At 38.1% G+C, this 18,516-nt stretch overlaps 1 protein-coding gene across 1 annotated transcript in view; it reads left to right on the forward strand.

Annotated features, from left to right (window-relative positions):
- LAMB4 (laminin subunit beta 4) overlaps window positions 1-18,516 on the forward strand; it is a 94,305-nt gene that overhangs the window by 47,539 nt on the left and 28,250 nt on the right. The window contains exons 20-29 of the mRNA XM_069957688.1: window positions 425-568; window positions 2,062-2,293; window positions 4,302-4,459; window positions 5,878-6,099; window positions 7,953-8,179; window positions 9,021-9,117; window positions 11,485-11,857; window positions 14,627-14,790; window positions 16,882-17,096; window positions 18,104-18,307. Of these exons, the coding sequence (XP_069813789.1) occupies window positions 425-568; window positions 2,062-2,293; window positions 4,302-4,459; window positions 5,878-6,099; window positions 7,953-8,179; window positions 9,021-9,117; window positions 11,485-11,857; window positions 14,627-14,790; window positions 16,882-17,096; window positions 18,104-18,307 (2,036 nt within the window). The remainder of the gene's footprint in view (window positions 1-424; window positions 569-2,061; window positions 2,294-4,301; window positions 4,460-5,877; window positions 6,100-7,952; window positions 8,180-9,020; window positions 9,118-11,484; window positions 11,858-14,626; window positions 14,791-16,881; window positions 17,097-18,103; window positions 18,308-18,516) is intronic.

Raw genomic sequence — 18,516 nt, forward strand, 5'->3', positions numbered from 1 at the left:
ATGAAGCACCTTAGTTTTTAATACATGAATAAAACTCATATTTTAACTGCTGATGTCCAGGAGTGCCGGCTCCACCACCTTGTATAGTAGCTATCTCCTGCTGGCCATTGCCCTAGGAGTTCATGCAGCCTCCTCAGGGATCAACTGTGGGACTTCAAACAACAGGGTAAGCTGTATCTTTTACTTTTTTTTTCCATTGCAATCAGATCAGATGTTGATAGTTTTTGTGAATATGGATAAATTCATTCATTTGGACAGTTGCTGTACATAGGGCATTGTAGGTACTTGTACGTTTAGTTTCTTCTTCACTTTTATCATTTATTTCTAGGTTTGCTGCTCCTTTAATGTAGGTTATGCAATGTAATAACTGTTTTGTGCTTGTATTGGTTTATTTTTGTTCTTAATTTGTATGTATCTCTTACAGAATGCACATGTAATCCAGACGGTTCTTTAAGTACTATCTGCAGTAAGATTGGTGGAAAATGTCAATGTAAACTTAATGTTGTTGGAAGCTGCTGTGACAGGTGTGCTGTGGGCAGTTATGGCTTTGGCCCCAGTGGTTGCCTAGGTATGAAACCAATGGATATTCTGAGGTGTGGTGTCTGGGAACACATTCTTGTTAAGAATCAAGGACAGGAATAATTCTTGCCTCTAGTCAATGGTAAATTAATGGTGTGTTCATATATACAGATTCTTGGTTGCAGTTGGTGAAAACAAAGCCAGAAATAGATTTGAAAAGAGGAGAAATCTCAGTCTTTCCGTTATGACCTGTACTCAATTTACAGTCTGTTCCAGGCTTTGGCGTCAATAATTGCTTTGGAAAATCTGTCTACCCTTAGAGCTATAATTTCAACCACAAATTATTAAATATTATAACAACTTATTATGAAATGTATGCATTAAAAACATGATCACATGTCATTTACTAGATTTAATGCATATACTATAGTCACAGCTATTATACTGTACAAAGACCAAAATTACCAATACTACTATGCATCATACATATAATACCACTAGAGTTGAGTGAATCGCTCATCTAAATCATGCAAAGCATTTTGTTTGATCAGCACTCCGCTCATCAAGTCTGCTGGCTGTCAGCGCTGCTTCACTCCCTGCTGCTCCACCCTGGGTGGCGGGGGAAAGCTGGATCTAATCCTGGGAAATTTCCCAGGATTAAATCCAGCTTTTCCGTGCATCCTGGGAGGAGTGGCAGAGAGCAGAGCAGCACTGACAGAAAGCCGACTTGATGAGCGGATCGCTGATCAAACGAAACGCTTCACTTCATTTAGATGAGTGATTCGCTCATCTCTAAACACCACAACACCATGACCACATATTACCACCTCATAGTGACTAAATAAAATTCAAAATACACAGACCAATATTACACCATACACTGACAATATGGTGGTAGATACCAGTTATTCACATCTACTTTGCAGACCATACAGGTGAATACAGTACAGTTACATCCAGTGACTCATGGGGGACTTCTCTGATTGAAGTCATTCACCTTTTTTCTGTCTTTTTTCTGTCTTCACCATCCAGGCTATGTTCACACACTGGGGGAGATTTATCAAACTGGAATAAAGTAGAATTGGCTCGGTTGCCACTAACAACCAATGCGATTCCACCTGTCATTTTCCAAACAATCTGTGAGGAATGAAAAGTGGGATCTGATTGGTTGCTAGGGGCAACTAAGACAATTGAACTTTACACCAGTTTTGATAAATCTCCCCCAGTGTCCAAATAATTCATAATTCGTTATTTCATAATGACAGCCGTGCCTGTAAAAGTAACACATGTCATTATGAATAATGCCAGTCATTTGGACTTTAAATGATGGCTGTCCTAAAAGACAGTAATCAGACAGGCAAAAAAGATGGTGTGTGAACATAGCCTACAAGTGATTATAGCACAGAACAGTTGCACATGTTTGAGCAAAAAGAGTCCTTTGCATACACAACTTTATAAATTCCCTCCATTTTGTTTAATATTTATACCAGAAAAAAAACTATCTTTGATTTAAATTTTTTTTTATTTTGTTTCTCTTTATAGAATGTAACTGTGATAGCAAAGGGTCAATAAGCACATTGTGTGATCAGGTGACTGGTCAGTGTGCTTGCCGTAGAGACATACAAGGACAGCGCTGTGACAGCTGCTTGCCTGGATATTATGGATTTCCAAACTGCCGACCCTGTCAATGCAATGGAAATTCAGAGTCATGTGACCCAGTTACTGGTGCTTGTAAGACCTGCAAGGGATTTACAAATGGGACAAATTGTGAACGGTATGAAACATGTCATTGCAAAGATTGTACATATTGTGAAGGTCTCATAGCATGTTCATTCCTGATTATTAAATTCCTACTACATTTTTACAGTAAATCTACTGCTTTAATAGCTTTAGAAGCTTAAGAATTTACTAATGTTTTTTGTTTTACAAACCACTTTTAAAATCATTCACCTTTGGTTTATTCTCACCTAACCCGCCATCACTCTGATAACTGTCTAATCGACCCTCTACAGTCTGGCTACCGGTCCCTTTACTCCACTGAAACTGCTCTCACAAGATGTCAAACGATCTCCTAAAGTACAAGTCATGAGGAAACTACTCTTTGCTGATTCTTGTGAATCTCTTAGCAGTGTTTGACAGCATAGACCACAGACTCCTGCTTTCCACTCTCTTGGCCTCCAGATCTCTCTTTCTCTTGGTTTTGTTCCTACTTCTCTATCCGCCCCTTCAGTGTATCTCCTCCTCCTCCTCCTCCCCCCTCCCTCCTGCTCCCTCCTCCCTCCTCCATCATCCTCCCAGGTATCAGATCAGCTTAGTGAGTTGGTTATGTTCACACTCTGATCTAACATTTTTCTGTCAGCGCAGAGCAAGCGGCAGAGGGCCATTTTAACACATTGGGGGAGATTTATGAAAGGGTGTAAATATACACCTGGTATAAACTGTCCACAGCAACCAATCACAGCTCCTCTTTTATTCTACTAGAGCTGAAAGCTGAGCTGTGATTGGTTGCTGTGGGCAGTTTACACCAGGTGTATATTTACACCCTTTCATAAATCTCCCCCATTGTTTACAGCCACAAAAACAATCAGCAGATTTTCATGAAAAAATGGTTGCCAAAAATCTTCATGGGAAAAACAGATTTTTTTGAAAAGTTTGAAATACTAAATTTTTTGTAAAGTAAAGAGCGTGACAATTAAACAGAAACTCCAGGTAGAGGTTAAAAAATAGAAACTTCTGCAGAAGCATATAGCATTACTTACCTGTCTATCCCAGTTTTGAAAATCCATTTGTTTGGGGGAGGGGGGTTGTACTGTATTGTTTTTCTGTCCTTCCTGGTTGAGAAGTTCCCAGAATGCAATGTTTTCCCTCAGCTGATCATCACAGTCCCCCACCCATCACAATAAGTAAAATTAGTGCTGCACCTGCCAATGGCCATTCAGAGATAATGGATCACTCAGGGGATCGGGGGATCCAGCCAAGCCTCCCGTGTGAGACAGAGGCATGGAATATTTATCTCCTAAGGGGGTATAGCAGAAGGAGCAGGAAAATGTGAATTGGCACAGAGGCCATTTTTTTCACTTCCTGGATTTCTATCAGCTACCAGTGTGGCAGAACCACACAGATACGGTAATACATTGTATAGACACATCTATATTACTATTAATGTACTTTTAATAGAAAACAAGTTTTACTTATCCGGTGTTCCCGTTTAAGTTTATGTCTTTAAAAGTAAAGTGTTGATGTCAATCGGTACACAGTATTAGCAGTATTTATGGCCATTTCACTATTGAGTTCCATTTACATTTGTGAGGGGCCCTCTACTGCCACCAATGGCTGTGGCGGGAACTGCAGGGCTGCTCAAGCACTGCTCCCAGCACAGTTACATATTGCTAGTGCTGCTGTTCTTATGCATGTAAGCATTAGAATATACATTACATTTGGGGGTACTGTCTGTTTCAGTAGAGCTGCAGCCTTGTCAACTGTAGCAGAGAAAGCAGTGATTGACATTCATCCTTACTAACTCTAGCAATATGTATCTGTGCTAGAACCAGGGCTTCAGCAGCCCCGCAGTTCCCAACACAGTCATTGGTGGCGGTGGAGGGGCTGTGTCTTCCCTTAATCCTGCCACCTAATGTTATTTGCAGATGGCACCTGCCAGTAGTGACAAACATTGGAGATGTAAGCAATCAAATAGTTACTTACAACAGGCCCTGTGTTAACTGTCTTCATCACCACTACTTATTTATCATTATGAGTTATGATTTCTGTTTTTTACACAACAGGTGTCTAGATAATTATTATGGTAATCCTTTATTGGGACAACCATGTCGCCCATGTATGTGTCCAGGTTCTCCTACAAGCAAGCAATATTTTGCAAAATCTTGTCAACAAGACAATGAGACAATGGAGGTGGCCTGTAACTGTCTCGAAGGTTATACAGGTAATTTCCAATTAAATTCAATATTATATATTGATATGTGCTTTCTCTGTAGCTCCTGAAGCTGCTTGGATAAGGCCCTATTCACATGTCTGTGGTTCTGTGCACAGTTGCGGACATGCAATTGTGGACAGACCATAGAGCTTATAGATTTCAATGGTCCTGTTCACATATCCATATGTGTATACAGGCCGTGATCTGGAGAAAAAAAAACACAGGTACTTGTGCAGACCCAAATTTGTGGCATGGATTGCTATTTACTATGTGGTGGTCCGTGAGCACAACTAATGCACAATCGTAGTGCAGTCTGCGTTTACAGGTCCGCAGTTAATGGACTATGTTATTCTGTCCTTCCAATAAAATGTATACAGCAGTGAACCAGACCAAACATATTTGTACTAGTTTTTTTTCCTCTATGGTTGTGACGTACAACACTTTTCTAATGTGATAACACCAATACGTTCCAAGGTACGGTCTATTGCAATATAATTCCATACAACACTCTCAGAAGTTATTATGTATACTGTACAATATACCTATTTAATCACCACAGAAAAAAAAAACTCAATTATAAACATTATACCAAACAATATATGAGCATGATTTTCTTTTAAAATACTAACACTTTATTATTAAAAATTCATAATTCAACACATTACACTAAAAAAGAGATATTCACAGTACAACATATCAGGACAGGAATATACATGGTAACTCAGAGGAAAAAGATGACACACTTTGTCTCATGTAAGGAGACATTATATTCATAATGGGTAAACATATGCCTACACTGTATTGTAAATCAAGTACAAAATTGCACTACAACTCCCAGACCACGCAAAGGACTTAATCTTGGCTCTGAAAATGCAGATCGGCTTTAATAATCAAAAGCATGTAACACTGGCCCCTTGATAACACTGTCAACACACAAAATGCTCATCAGGGTTGGCACCTGGACAGCAATAACATGGGTAAGATGTGTTTATGAGTTGATACTAATGGGTAGTTATTGTGTTTTGCATATGGCCTTTACATGTTAGAATTTTTGAGTCCAGTGTTTCATCAGCAAACCAGAGTAGAGGATTTCACATGTCTGGAGTGGATAAGAATAAAAAAAAAACAGGGAAAGGGTGCAAGATAGCTTATGCATGTATATAAGACATAGGATGGTATTGGGAAGGGGGATTGTTTAGAATATTGTTTTTGTTACCAGGATAACCCCTTTAAAGTTATTGATAGACAAAGCAAAGAAATAAAAAAAAAATGTTTTATTCCGAGTTAAGCAGGAGCAATGCTGCAGGTTTTTATTATATATATATATATATATATATATATATATATATATATATAGATAGATAGATAGATAGATAGATAGATACCAGATTTTAATGTTCTACTGCATTTCTTGTGTTAATTTTTAGGAAAGAACTGTGATGAATGTCCTAATGGTTTTTTTGGAAACATCAAAGAGGGGGAAAAGTGTTCACCATGTCAGTGTAATAACAACATTGATGTTAAAGATCCAGACTCATGTGATAAGGTTACAGGGGAGTGTCTGAAGTGTGCTAATAACACATATGGTTCTAACTGTGAATTTTGTGTACCTGGCTACTTTGGATCAGGTCTTCATCAAAACTGTACAAGTAAGTATAAATTAGGGGGTGTTTTTTGAGTTGTATGTCCCAGATTAGTGTGATGTTAAATTGTACTGCAGCATTTTCAACTCTTGAAAAAATGTCTTTTCTACTGTTTGGATCCTAAAGATTTCCAGTCTAGTGTCACTTCAAAGGTTTAGGCTTCATTGTTCAGGAGAAATTTAACACTGATAGGAAAGCTATGTCAATAGTGTTTTGACAACACACAGTTTAAGGCTATGTTCACACTACATAAGTTTCCGGCCGTAACGCGTTCCGTGAATAAGCGGCCGGAGACTTACGTAGTTTGCGTATAATGGAAAGTATACGATGTACGGCTGCACAGTTCACACTACATACGAACTTACGCCCGGATCGCACGCGGCGCCATAAAAAATGAACCAGACCATTGTTTGAGGACAAAAATGCCGTAACTTACGCCCGTAGCGTTACATGCGGTCCCGTACGTAGTGGTGATTTCTTCATTTTTGCAGCTTTTTGTGCCAATCCAAAAGGTTCTGTGGGGTGTCCGGGGCTAGGCGAAGCTTTCCAAGTAAAAGACCGCTGTCAGATCACTACGTAGGGCGCTCGGGAAGCGTAAGTAGACTACGGGCGTAAGTTTGCGGTCCATACGTAGCCGGCCACAAGTAGCGTAAATCTCTGGCTGGAGTTTACCGCGTATATGTCCGGACGCGAAAATATGCGGCCGGACATATACGCAGTGTGAACATAGCCTAAGCCGGGTTCACACTATGTATATTTCAGTCAGTATTGTGGTCCTCATATTGCAACCAAAACCAGGAGTGGATTAAAAACACAGAAAGGCTCTGTTCACACAATGTTGAAATTGAGTGGATGGCCGCCATATAACGGTAAATAACTGCCATTATTTCAATACAACAGCCGTTGTTTTAAAATAACAGCAAATATTTGCCATTAAATGGCGGCCATCCACTCAATTTCAACATTGTGTGAACAGAGCCTTTCTGTGTTTTAAATCCACTCCTGGTTTTGGTTGCAATATGAGGACCACAATACTGACTGAAATATACGTAGTGTGAACCCAGCCTAAGATATCATAGACAAAAGGGGGTGAGAGCAATAAAACATAACAACATATCTTTAACTATATAGGTCTAAAAACAGCCAAAGGCTTTTCCCCTAAAGAAGTGGTGTCAGACCTGTGGCCTTTCATGAGCATGTTTAGATTCAAGTTGAAATTTATAAGTAAGCTTCAATGCACAGTGTTTCTGCCTGAATAACAACAACATTCACAATACATGATTAGTTCTTCCAGACCACTACTACATTGTTTTCTACCCAGTGTGAACACATGTTGCTTGATAAAGGTCCGATGGGGACTAAAACATTGGCTAGATATTTTCAGCTACAGATATTATTCTCCTTTGTCCATGTCTAGATGGAATCCATGCTTCATGTGTTATTTAACTAAAAATCTGTAAACAAGGATCCTATATAATTGTGCTCAGGTTTATTTATCTAGAGATTTGTGGGTTGAGAAACCCTCTTCACTGAACACCCCGTAGTAGAAGGAGTTCAGTTCCATTTTAATTCTCTTTATGCCACTAACAGAGGAAATTTTTTGAACTTTAGGGCCTGTTCTTAAATGGGGGTTTTCTTTTCAGCACAGCTACCCCATGGTTGACCTCTAGGGTAAATATAAGTGCTCCTGACTGGGATTTCAGTGGAATGCCAGTTAACCAATTCTATAGTCTTTAAGATTTTGTTAGCTGTGCAAATGTCATAATCTAAAGATAAATGTGGTCTAAAAGTAAACACAGGACTGGACTGTATATTGTATGTATAATGTCAACAATGCATTTTTTATTTTTGTCTCCAAGGCTGTGTCTGCAATCCAATAGGAACAAATGCCCAGAACTGCTCAATTTATGAGGAAGTTGGAGAATGTGTATGTGACAGAACTACAGGACAGTGTCCGTGTTTACCTAATGTGGTTGGCATTAGCTGTGATACGTGTGCTATTGGATACTGGGGCTTTACCAATGGAAAAGGATGCCAACCCTGTGACTGTTACCTTAATAATTCCTATGGAAACCAATGCAATCAGGTTTGAAGCCTTCTGATTATGACATAGCACAGCATTTAATACTTCACTAGTATATCCCAGATAATATTTGGCCAAATCCCGCTCCATCCACCCCTCTGAGAGTTGCACAACATTATGAGACTCATTTTGATCACTAATATTCATTCTTTACCTTTTTGGGCACTTATACACTTCATGATTCTTGTACTTACTATGATTATTTGATGTTACTAAACATTGCATGTTTTTTTGCATTTTGCATGGTATTTTTGATATTGTTAAAGCACTAAGCACTGTGATTCAGACTATAGTATTGTTTATTGGCATCTCCCAATAACATTATTCAGGTTTAGAGGGGTGTTTGGTTTCACATTGAACCTTTTCAGTAGTAATCTTGTTTATTTAGCCCTACATGTTGATTCAAACATAGACAGAAAATTGATAGAACTATTAGACCAGGCATGTCCAAACTTTTTTCGAAGAGTGCCAAATTTGATGAAGTGAACATGTGCGAGGGCCGACCATTTTACATGCTACATGCTATATGCTTTATAACACAGGCAGATAATAGCAAGCTGGATACCTGGGGGGCCGTAAAAGTTCGGAACGCGGGCCGCAAATGGCCCTCCGGCCGGACTTTGGACATGCCTGTATTAGACATTAGAGATATTAGAGAAACTGTGTGATATTGAACCTGCTGCACTCCCAATGTGTTCCTGAATGTGTTTAATTTAGTTGGCATAAACCTTTTTAATACTTCCCACATACACCAATATATATATATATATATATATATATATATATATATATATATACACACAATTATGGAACCCAACCTTAGCTCTAATATTTAGTTTTTCAGTTTACAGGGCAGTGTCAATGCAAACCAAAGTACACAGGAAAGAAATGTGACCAATGTGAAGAAAATCACTATGGAAATCCAGCAATTCAATGTATACGTAAGTGACTCTATATACCTAGTAACACATTATAATGATTAGTTTTCTATGTGAGTTATTGTTTACTTCCTTTTTCATAGAAAACTAATTATAAATATAAAAAATACATAAATGAATAGAATACATTTTAAAGTGTACCTGTCATCATAAAAAAAAAAACTTTTGACATGTCTTGAGACGTGAAAAGTTTTGATCAGTCTAGGTCTGAGTGTTTAGACCCGCACCGATCAGGAGAATGAGCTGGGAGAAGACCCCACTAAGCCTTGTCATCTCCTGACTCTGTGTCACGCCATGTCAGGCTCCTAATGTAAGTCCTCCCCCCACATGTTCTCATGATCAGTGCGGGTCTAAACACTCAAAAATCGGTCAAAACCGGACTGATCGAAACTTTTGACATGTCTCTATGACATGTCAAAAGTTTTTTATGATGATAGGTACACTTTAAGGACAGTTTGATGCCATTGTTGCTGAAATTTGTTTTTAAATGTTATGCTTTTACAAGGTACTCCTTGGCTAAAAATACTATATCTGATAAGCATGAAAGTAAGGCACAAAAATGAGTTTGGTATCACTACTGCAAGCCTCTTGCTACATCACTGTCCTCATCTCAGTGCAATTTGGTCTTAAGGTGAAGACCAGAGTAATAACATTATACCAATCTCACATGGGTCAGATGCTTTGGACTAAGTTGACTCTTTATAGGCAGAAAAAAAAAAGATAAGGGAATGTGGTAACCCCTAACGCAGTGTTAACTTATCCTATCTTTAATGAACAGATGGTGAATCTATGAATCTATAAGTCCACTATTGTTATTAGGGCTTCCGTATCTGCTACTCATACTGAATATGAAAGTCTTAAGGCCCTATTACACACACAGATTATCTGACACCGCGGTCCCGGGTGCAGCATGTAGCCCGGGACCGCGGTTATTAGCGGGCACGGTCCGATCGCCGCGCCCGCTAATAAGGTAATCGGATGCATCTGTCAAAGATGACAGCTGCATCCGATTACCTGATGCAGCCGTTCCCTGGTGTCTAGTGGGGTGGAACGCTCCTCCGGTACGTTGTCCTGGAGGAGTAATCCACACGTCCGGCTTAGGCCTGGGTCTGCGCCGTAATGGCGCAGATCCCGGCTCGGCACTCGGTTGCTTCCGTCTGCAATCGAGTGCCTATATCATTGATCTATCCTGTATTACTATATGATCTCGCACGGTAAACGCCGCAATCGCAAAAAAAATCCCAAAGTGCAAAATTGTGCATTTTTGGTCGCATCAAATTCTGAAAAAATGTAATAAAAAGGGATCAATAAGTTGCATATGTGCAATCAAGGTACCGATAGAAAGAGCACATCATGGCGCAAAAAATGACACCTGACACAGCCCCATAGACCAAAGGATAAAAGCGTTATAAGCCTGGGAATGGAGCCACTTTAAGGAACATATATTTGTTAACAATGGTTTACATTTTTTACAGGCCATCACATAATATAAAAGTTATACATGTTAAATATCGTTTTAATCGTAACGACTTGAGAACCATATATAGCAGGGCGAACGGCGTAAAAAAATACCATCCAAATAAAAGAAATGCGTTTTTTTTTTCAATTTCACCACACATTGAATTTTTTCCTGCATTTTCCGTGTACTTTACGAAAAAAATTCAGCCTGTCATTGCAAAGTACAATTAGTGGCGCAAAAAATAAGGGCTCATGTGGGTTTCTAGGTGAAAAAATGCAAGTGCTATGGCCTTTTAAGCACAAGGAGGAAAAAACGAAAACGCAAAAATTTAAATTGGCTCGGTGCTCAAAGGGTTAAACCATATCACTGACCCTAGTGAGAAACAAATTAGGATAGATAATGGTAAAAATCAGACTAAGTGGCATCCTAAAAGTTGAGGCAGTATATATAAGCTGAGGCAGTGGAATATCTTTCTTCAGAAAACATTGACTTCTTTCATAACATCTGACCTAGAATATACTTACTCTCTTCCTCTTCTTCTTTTTTGTATGCCATGTCTTTCCTCTCTGGTATTCTAGAGGTTTACATCTAGTTGCCTAACCAGAGACAGACTCTCAATTAGTTATAATAATAGCTATACCTTTGATCTTGTTCTTTTAACATATTGCTAATAATAGAAGTGGTGAATTATGTAATTACTGTACTAAGCAATGTTTAACATAACATATACAATTAATATATACAATGTGACAATTTGCGCTTACTTGATCTTTGTGACATGTCCTTATACGACTTTAACTTGTTATTGTTGCGTAATAAACATCTTTAAGGGTAAAGTCGATTTTTTTTAACCTTGCAAGAAGTACAATGGTGACATTATGTATGCCACAACATATTTTATCTTATTTTAGGTTGTAAGTGTAACTTGGAAGGTACTAAGAAGCCCATGTGTGATAAAGACACTGGTTTGTGCAACTGCAAAACTGGGGTCACTGGAATTAACTGTGACCAATGTGCACCTAAATTCAAGCAAGAGTTCCCTGCATGTCCACCATGTCACTTGTGCTTTGATCAATATGACACCGAAGTATCAAACCTATCAACTTCTGTCCATGCTTTTGTAAGATTAGCTGCTAATATTGGTCCAACAACATCACCAGCTGGTTGTGATGTTCAGATGAGTATCCTAAAAGATAAACTTTCTGCCATCGAGAAAATATTTCGGAGTCCAATTCTTTCACCTGAGAAATACAATAAAGTGAAGAAATTCTATGACAGCATACGGTAATTGCCATCTCTTTTCTCTAACATCTAAAGTGATCAGCTGCAATTCCCAATTCCATCCCTGCTGACACAGTTAGGTAGCCATTATAGCAAGGAGTAATAGTCTTCACCCACAACAAAAATATTTTTTCTATTCACTTGTGCAAAGTGTCAAAGAAACTTTCTCAAGCCCCTGAAAGGCTGTAATGCCTTCTCTGAAAGGGACCATGGGGGATATTTACTAACAAGTCTAAAAACACGATTTTGTCAAAGATGTTTTGGCATAATTTCCAATCTAATGTGTTAAGTCAAATTTATGTAAATTGTCTAATAGCATAGTAAATGTGTCTTAAAAATAATGGTCTTTTAATTAGTCTAATAAATTCACCTGGTTTGGAGCAGACGTAGCGATGCGCCAATATATGCGGCTTTTTAAAAAATTGAGCAGTTAATAAATTTAGCTAAAAAAGAATTCTGGCGCACTTTCGATCTAATTAACAACAAAAAATCTAATTCAAAAAGTCGCATCTAATTTGGATAGTCTTGTCTAAAAAAGCTTCATAAATTCATATTAGATTTATTTTGAGCGCAAACAAGATATATTAGACTAAAAACAGGCGCAATTACTTTGATAAATGTCCCCCCATGTGTCTTGTACAAACATCAGCAACAGTGTCAGCAGCTTGGAATTAGAATTGCAGATTATGCATTTACTTTAATACATTTGTGTGAATACCTATCATCCAGTTTGAATCATGTGGATTGATTATCATGGTAAAATCTAGTGTAGTCTCTCTTTATCAGTGCTAAAGAGAGATCACCTATACACCTCCATATATATACAAGATATATTAAAAGCAAATAAAAGAGAGGATGCAATGCACCTTTAAAACAATGTTGAGTAGACACTAAAAGTTACATGAAAGCACAAATGTAAAGGTATATGCGGCTATATGGTTACTACACCACAAAAAAAAGGGTAATGCACAGCCAAATCCCTGGTGCTCATAGTGTGACATAATAGACAACCTACAATTGCGTATGAAAGAAACAGATGTATGTCATAAAACACCAGGCACACAACTATGAATTCAAAAATGTATAAACATCATCTTTATTCATATAATAATACATACAAAAAGCAACCCTACCCAAATCCCAAAATATTAAAGCGACTCTGTACCCACAATCTGCCCCCCCCCCCCAAACAACTTGTACCTTCGGATAGCTGCTTTTAATCTGAGATCTGTCCTGGGGTCCATTCTGCAGGGGATGCAGTTATTGTCCTAAAAACAACTTTTAATCTTGCAGCGCTGTGTCTAACAGCCGGGCTTACATTTGTATATGCATTAGGCTGGCACCACCTCTCCGTCCTTCCTCCCCACCCTCCTCATCATTGGGAATGATCCAGGAACATTTACTGCTGTTTGAGCTTTGCACAGGTGTATTAACGATCCAGCCCATGTTCATTATGCACGCAGGTGGGGAATAGGAAGCAATCTGCCTGGAGCTTTCCTAATGATGAGGAGGGTGGGGAGGAAGGACAGAGAGGGTGTGCCAGCCTAATGCATATACAAATGTAAGCCCTGGCCGTTAGACACAGCGCTACAGGATTAAAAGTTGTTTTTATGACAATAACTGCATCCCCTGCCGAACGGACCCCAGGATAGATCTTGGTTTAAAAGCAGCTATCTGACGGTACAAGAGGTTTGGGGGGGTCAGATTGTGGGTACAGAGTCGCTTTAAAAACACTAAAAATACCCAAAAATGTCCAGGAGAGACCGATAACCAATACATAGGATCCCTACCTCCCCCCCAATCAGCTCAGTATACATGAGCACACACTCGACCAGCTAAGTATTAGTAATATGGAGAAAACAGAGATAAATAGGATTACAATAATCCGAAGTGCAAGTGCATAAGGTCGACAACATACAAAATGAAAAAGTTTATAGATATGTATCAAAGTGACTAACTAAACCAAAGCACACAAGATAGAATGTCACCAAGTAGAGTGTGGTCAGCTGAATGGGGTCCAAAGCCTGGTGGTTTGTGACATACATCTGTTTCTTTCATACGCAATTGCAGCTATATGGTTACGTAACTATAAATATGTTTTGAACCACATCTTAGGGATTAAATGCTTTACTTATTGACCCACCATAGTGATTAATTATGTGATATTGTGGTATTTACCTTTTCTGTGAGATATCTCATTGCACATTCTCTTTTATTTGCTTTTACTATATCTCATATGTGTATTTTACTATGTTCTGAATAATAAATATTTGAAATTTTATTCAACTTGTTGCTGTACTAGTCCCGTATTAAGAGTGTAAATAGGGTTTGTCTATATTAAGGCTGGACAACTCTTCTTTCTTAGCAAAGAGCAATGAAAGGCTATTTCCCCACTATGGGAACATGCCGTCATTTATCAGGAAAAGGCAACCATCTAGTGATATTGACGTCTGGCTATAAATAATTAACATGATGCCTTTTCCTGCCCTGATCATGTAGTATAATTTAAATTTACCTGACCAGCGTAAGTTTATTTTAGGGCACAGTGTGCATTATCCTTCAGTGGCAAAGGATAAATTCTGAATATTTTATAATAAATTTTCCGCAATTCCTTTGTCGCAGCCAGACCTAACATTTCAAAAAATCATATACACGATTATCAGAATACAGCATGTCCCTTTATGATTCTCACATAAGCCCATTGTGACAATAACATTCCAGAGATAATGGTAGAGCTGTTCTACTAAGTTTTTTTTTTCACATATGTTACAGCCAAAAAGTGGATAAAATAAAGGTTCCAGATTTGGGAAAATTCTATGAAATTGAAAAAATGAATAAAAAAATAATGGATATGGTGAAAGAGATTGATGATTTATTTATTGAAGTCAACAAAGTAAAGAAAAATAAAGAGAAAGAAAACACAATCAAAGTTACAGGTGAGGAATGCAAAACACATATCCTCCATTGGGCAGATACAATACACACAAGACCTTGGTGCTATGCTGACACTGAACAGCATGAATTGTAATGATTATACTGCAATGATCATAACAAGCAAGCTGCATGATATTTGCACTAGCTCTTCATATCTCATTGCATTTAAAGGGGAAGTATCTGTAGGTTAGTTTAGTCCAACCTTCTGATAGCACCCTATTGTGCACAGGGTGCTGGAGATGAAGGTAAGTCTCTCATCCTAATCTTTGGCGCCGTTGCTATGCAGTTTTAATGTAGCACCTTTTCTGGTAAGGCAATCTGCAGCACTGCTCTGTCCCCAAATTACTGCCCCTTCTAATAATTACCAGTGGAGCGGGCTGGATTGGTGCTCTGGGGGTGTAATGTAAAATGTAATAGTATTATCAGACAAAGGCTATGTTCACACAATGTCAAAAAGATGTCTATTTTTATTGGATGTCCGTCATTCAATGGCAAATAACGCCATTATTTTATAATGACATCCGTTGTGGCCATTTTATGCTGTGTGAAAAAACAGCCCTCATTTTTACAGTGTGTGAACATAGTCTTACATCTGTACTGAAAGGCCCCAGTTGTCTTTATGTAGAGTCTTCACTAAATAATGTAGATAGAATAGAAACCTATTACTGCCCAATTGTTAAAAGACAACTTAGCTACAGAATATCAATGTATATGGCTGACAAGTTAAAGGGGTACTGCAGCAAAATTTATTTTTCTTTCATATCAAATGGTGTCAGAAGGTTCCAGAGATTTGTAATTTACTTCTATTAAAAAAAATCTGCAGTCTTCATGTACTTATCAGCTGCTGTATGTCCTGCAGAAAGTGGGGAATTCCTTCTCTGTTGGCGACAGAAGCTGCTTAGAGCAGTAGCAAATCCCCATAGAAAACCTCTCTTGCTCTCCAGACTAGAAATAATACACCACTTCCTGCAGGACATACAGCAGCTTATAAGTATTGGAAGACTTGAGATTTTGTTTATAGACATAAATTACAAATTTCTGGCACTTTTTGGCAAAAGTTGATTTGAATGATTTTTTTTTTTTTTGCTGGAGTACTTTTTTAAATTATTTTTAAGTTTCAACTACATGACTGACTGTGCATGTGCTTAGAAAACAAATCTTTTGGCACCTTCATGTTTTTACCTTTTTCTTCTTTTTTATCAGTTTTTAAAACCTCAGTGTGAAAAAAAAACAGAACATGCCATGTTATGTTTAGAAAATATCTCAATTTCTTTTTTTCTTTTTCTCTTTATGGGAAAGCTGACGATAGGCTTACTCTGTACTGATGAAGAGCAATAAACCCAAAACAGCTGTTGCTTTGTATATCTTTCTTATCAAATTTCCCAGTCAATCATGAATGGTCTATAAGTCTTCATTCATCTTTATTACATTCTCCTCAAAGAGAAACTTAACCCCTTTGGTTCAGAATGCCTGATATCACTATTCCTATAGTCACTGTCAACATTTTTTTCCAAACAATTTAATATGTAATGTCACTGCGGGCCATCAAGGAATATACTGCTGTACAACAAGGTCAACTTCTCACTCCAGGTCTATGGAAAGACATATTACAACACCAATGAGTATTTTATCACTTGTTATACACCAAGGGGGAAGCTTGAACTTGATCTACAGTATGTGCAATTTTTATTCAAATTTCATTTTATGTGAAACAAGTTAGACCTAGATTAGGATATAATGTGCTGTTTGGATTTGGTAAATAAACAAGTCATAAACTGAATACATTTTTCTGTATTAGCAAAACTAGCCTCCCTCTCATAATGGGAGTCTATGGGAGGCGCATGCTCCTGCTTTGTCCGCGCTGAAGAATGAACATGTTCATTCTTCAGCGCGGACAGAGCAGGAGCGCGCGCCTCCCATAGACTCCTATTATGAGAGGGAGGCTAACGGAATTCCGCTAGTTTTGTTCAGTGGGAACGAAGCCTTACACTGCATTGTACAATATTTTACTGTAAAATTTCCCTTTTGTTTTTATTGCCGTATACATTGGTAATTTATTACCGACAATGATTTTTGTTTTGTTTTCCATGCAGATGTTCATGAGTCTTTGGAGAAGATCACCAAGCACTACAAAACCTTTCTGTCTGCAGTAGAGAAAGCACGTAATGCTGCTCCTATTGTCAAAACTGCAACAAAAACTAGAAAAAACATCTTAATTGCATTGAACAATCTAGACACTAGGGACAAACAAAACATTGACAAATTAAAAAAAATGAAATCACTACAAATAAGCAAAATGAATGAAATGGTAAGAGAATATATTCCAACATGTTTGTGTTTATGTTCTATCTTTCTACAGTAAATACTGTACAATAAGCGATTGTAATTAAAAGGGTTTACTTCAAAATTTAAATCAACAGTAGATGTGTGATATAACAGTGATATAAAGCAAGTTTGCAATTTACATTCATTATTATTTTTATTTTTTTTATCGTCTAAAACACGGCACTTCCTGTGTTTTAACTGTTTTTTTTTTCTCAAAGAATACAAAAGTCATTTCAAAGGGAACTATTAAATATATCAATATTCCTTCTATTTTGTGTCCCCTGTAAATACAACTATTACAGGTAAAGACAACTATAAATAGAATTTTGTTAAGATATATTGTAATTATTTGCTAACAAAACAAATGGGTAGATGGGTACCACATGAATATTAAAATGTAAGGCTTTGTTTCCACAGCGTATGAGACCGGCCGTTCCGTGACCCGGCTGGGTCACAGAACAGCTGGTCTCTGAAAAGATCATCCCGGCCGGTACTGCAGTGCCGGACGGATGATCTTTCATGCCGCAGGCGCATCTGAGCACGCCCTCATCAGAACTCCTCACTGCACACTATGAAGCGAGCGGCTGCAGCCATAGTGTGCATTGACAGGGCTTTCTGCAGCCGCTATTCACTGAATAGTGGTTACAGAAAACTGACATATCCGTTATTCGCGGTGCCGCGAGGGATCCCAGCCGGAGCCTATACTTTGTGTATGCGCTCCGGCCGGGATCCCATAGAAGATAAATCAGCGTGTCTTTTTGTACAAAGTACGTCCGTTGTTGCCGATTGCAACAATGGCCGTACTTTTATGAAAAGATAGAAGTCCTTTCAAGTTATGTGTGAAAAACTAGTGCAGCATTTAATAAAACCATTTGGTAACTATAACACTATGCATGTGGTGTGTACAAATCATGAGCTCAAAGTTTTAGTTTTAGGATTATTTTTATGATATTTATGATGGATTATCTAAGTGTAACTTCTTTTACATAGGTTTGTGGAACAGTCTGGGACTTCCCATGTGAAATTGCACCATGTGGAGGGGCTTTATGCAGAGATAAGTTTGGAAAGAGGAAATGTGGTGGACCGGATTGCAATGGAGCTCTGCCACTAGCCAAAGATGGCTTGAGAAAGGCAAATGAAACAGATGCTAAGTTAAAGAGTGTTGCAATTCAACTCCTTGAAGCTGAGAAACAGGTGAATAAAAAGGAGGAAAAAAAAATACATTGGGGGAAATTTGTCATCGCTTTTGCACATTTCCTGTCACTTAAAATCTCTACTTGCAATTGCTCCTGTTTCACAAGTGAGAAAAATTGTGCAAAATTCTAATTTTTTGTGCATAATAACTACATCTTGCAACAAAAAAAGACCCATAGGGAAGGAAGTGCAGTTATAAGACTGAATGA

This window comes from Dendropsophus ebraccatus, chromosome 1, assembly GCF_027789765.1.
Source record: "Dendropsophus ebraccatus isolate aDenEbr1 chromosome 1, aDenEbr1.pat, whole genome shotgun sequence".
Taxonomy (NCBI): Eukaryota; Metazoa; Chordata; class Amphibia; order Anura; family Hylidae; genus Dendropsophus; species Dendropsophus ebraccatus.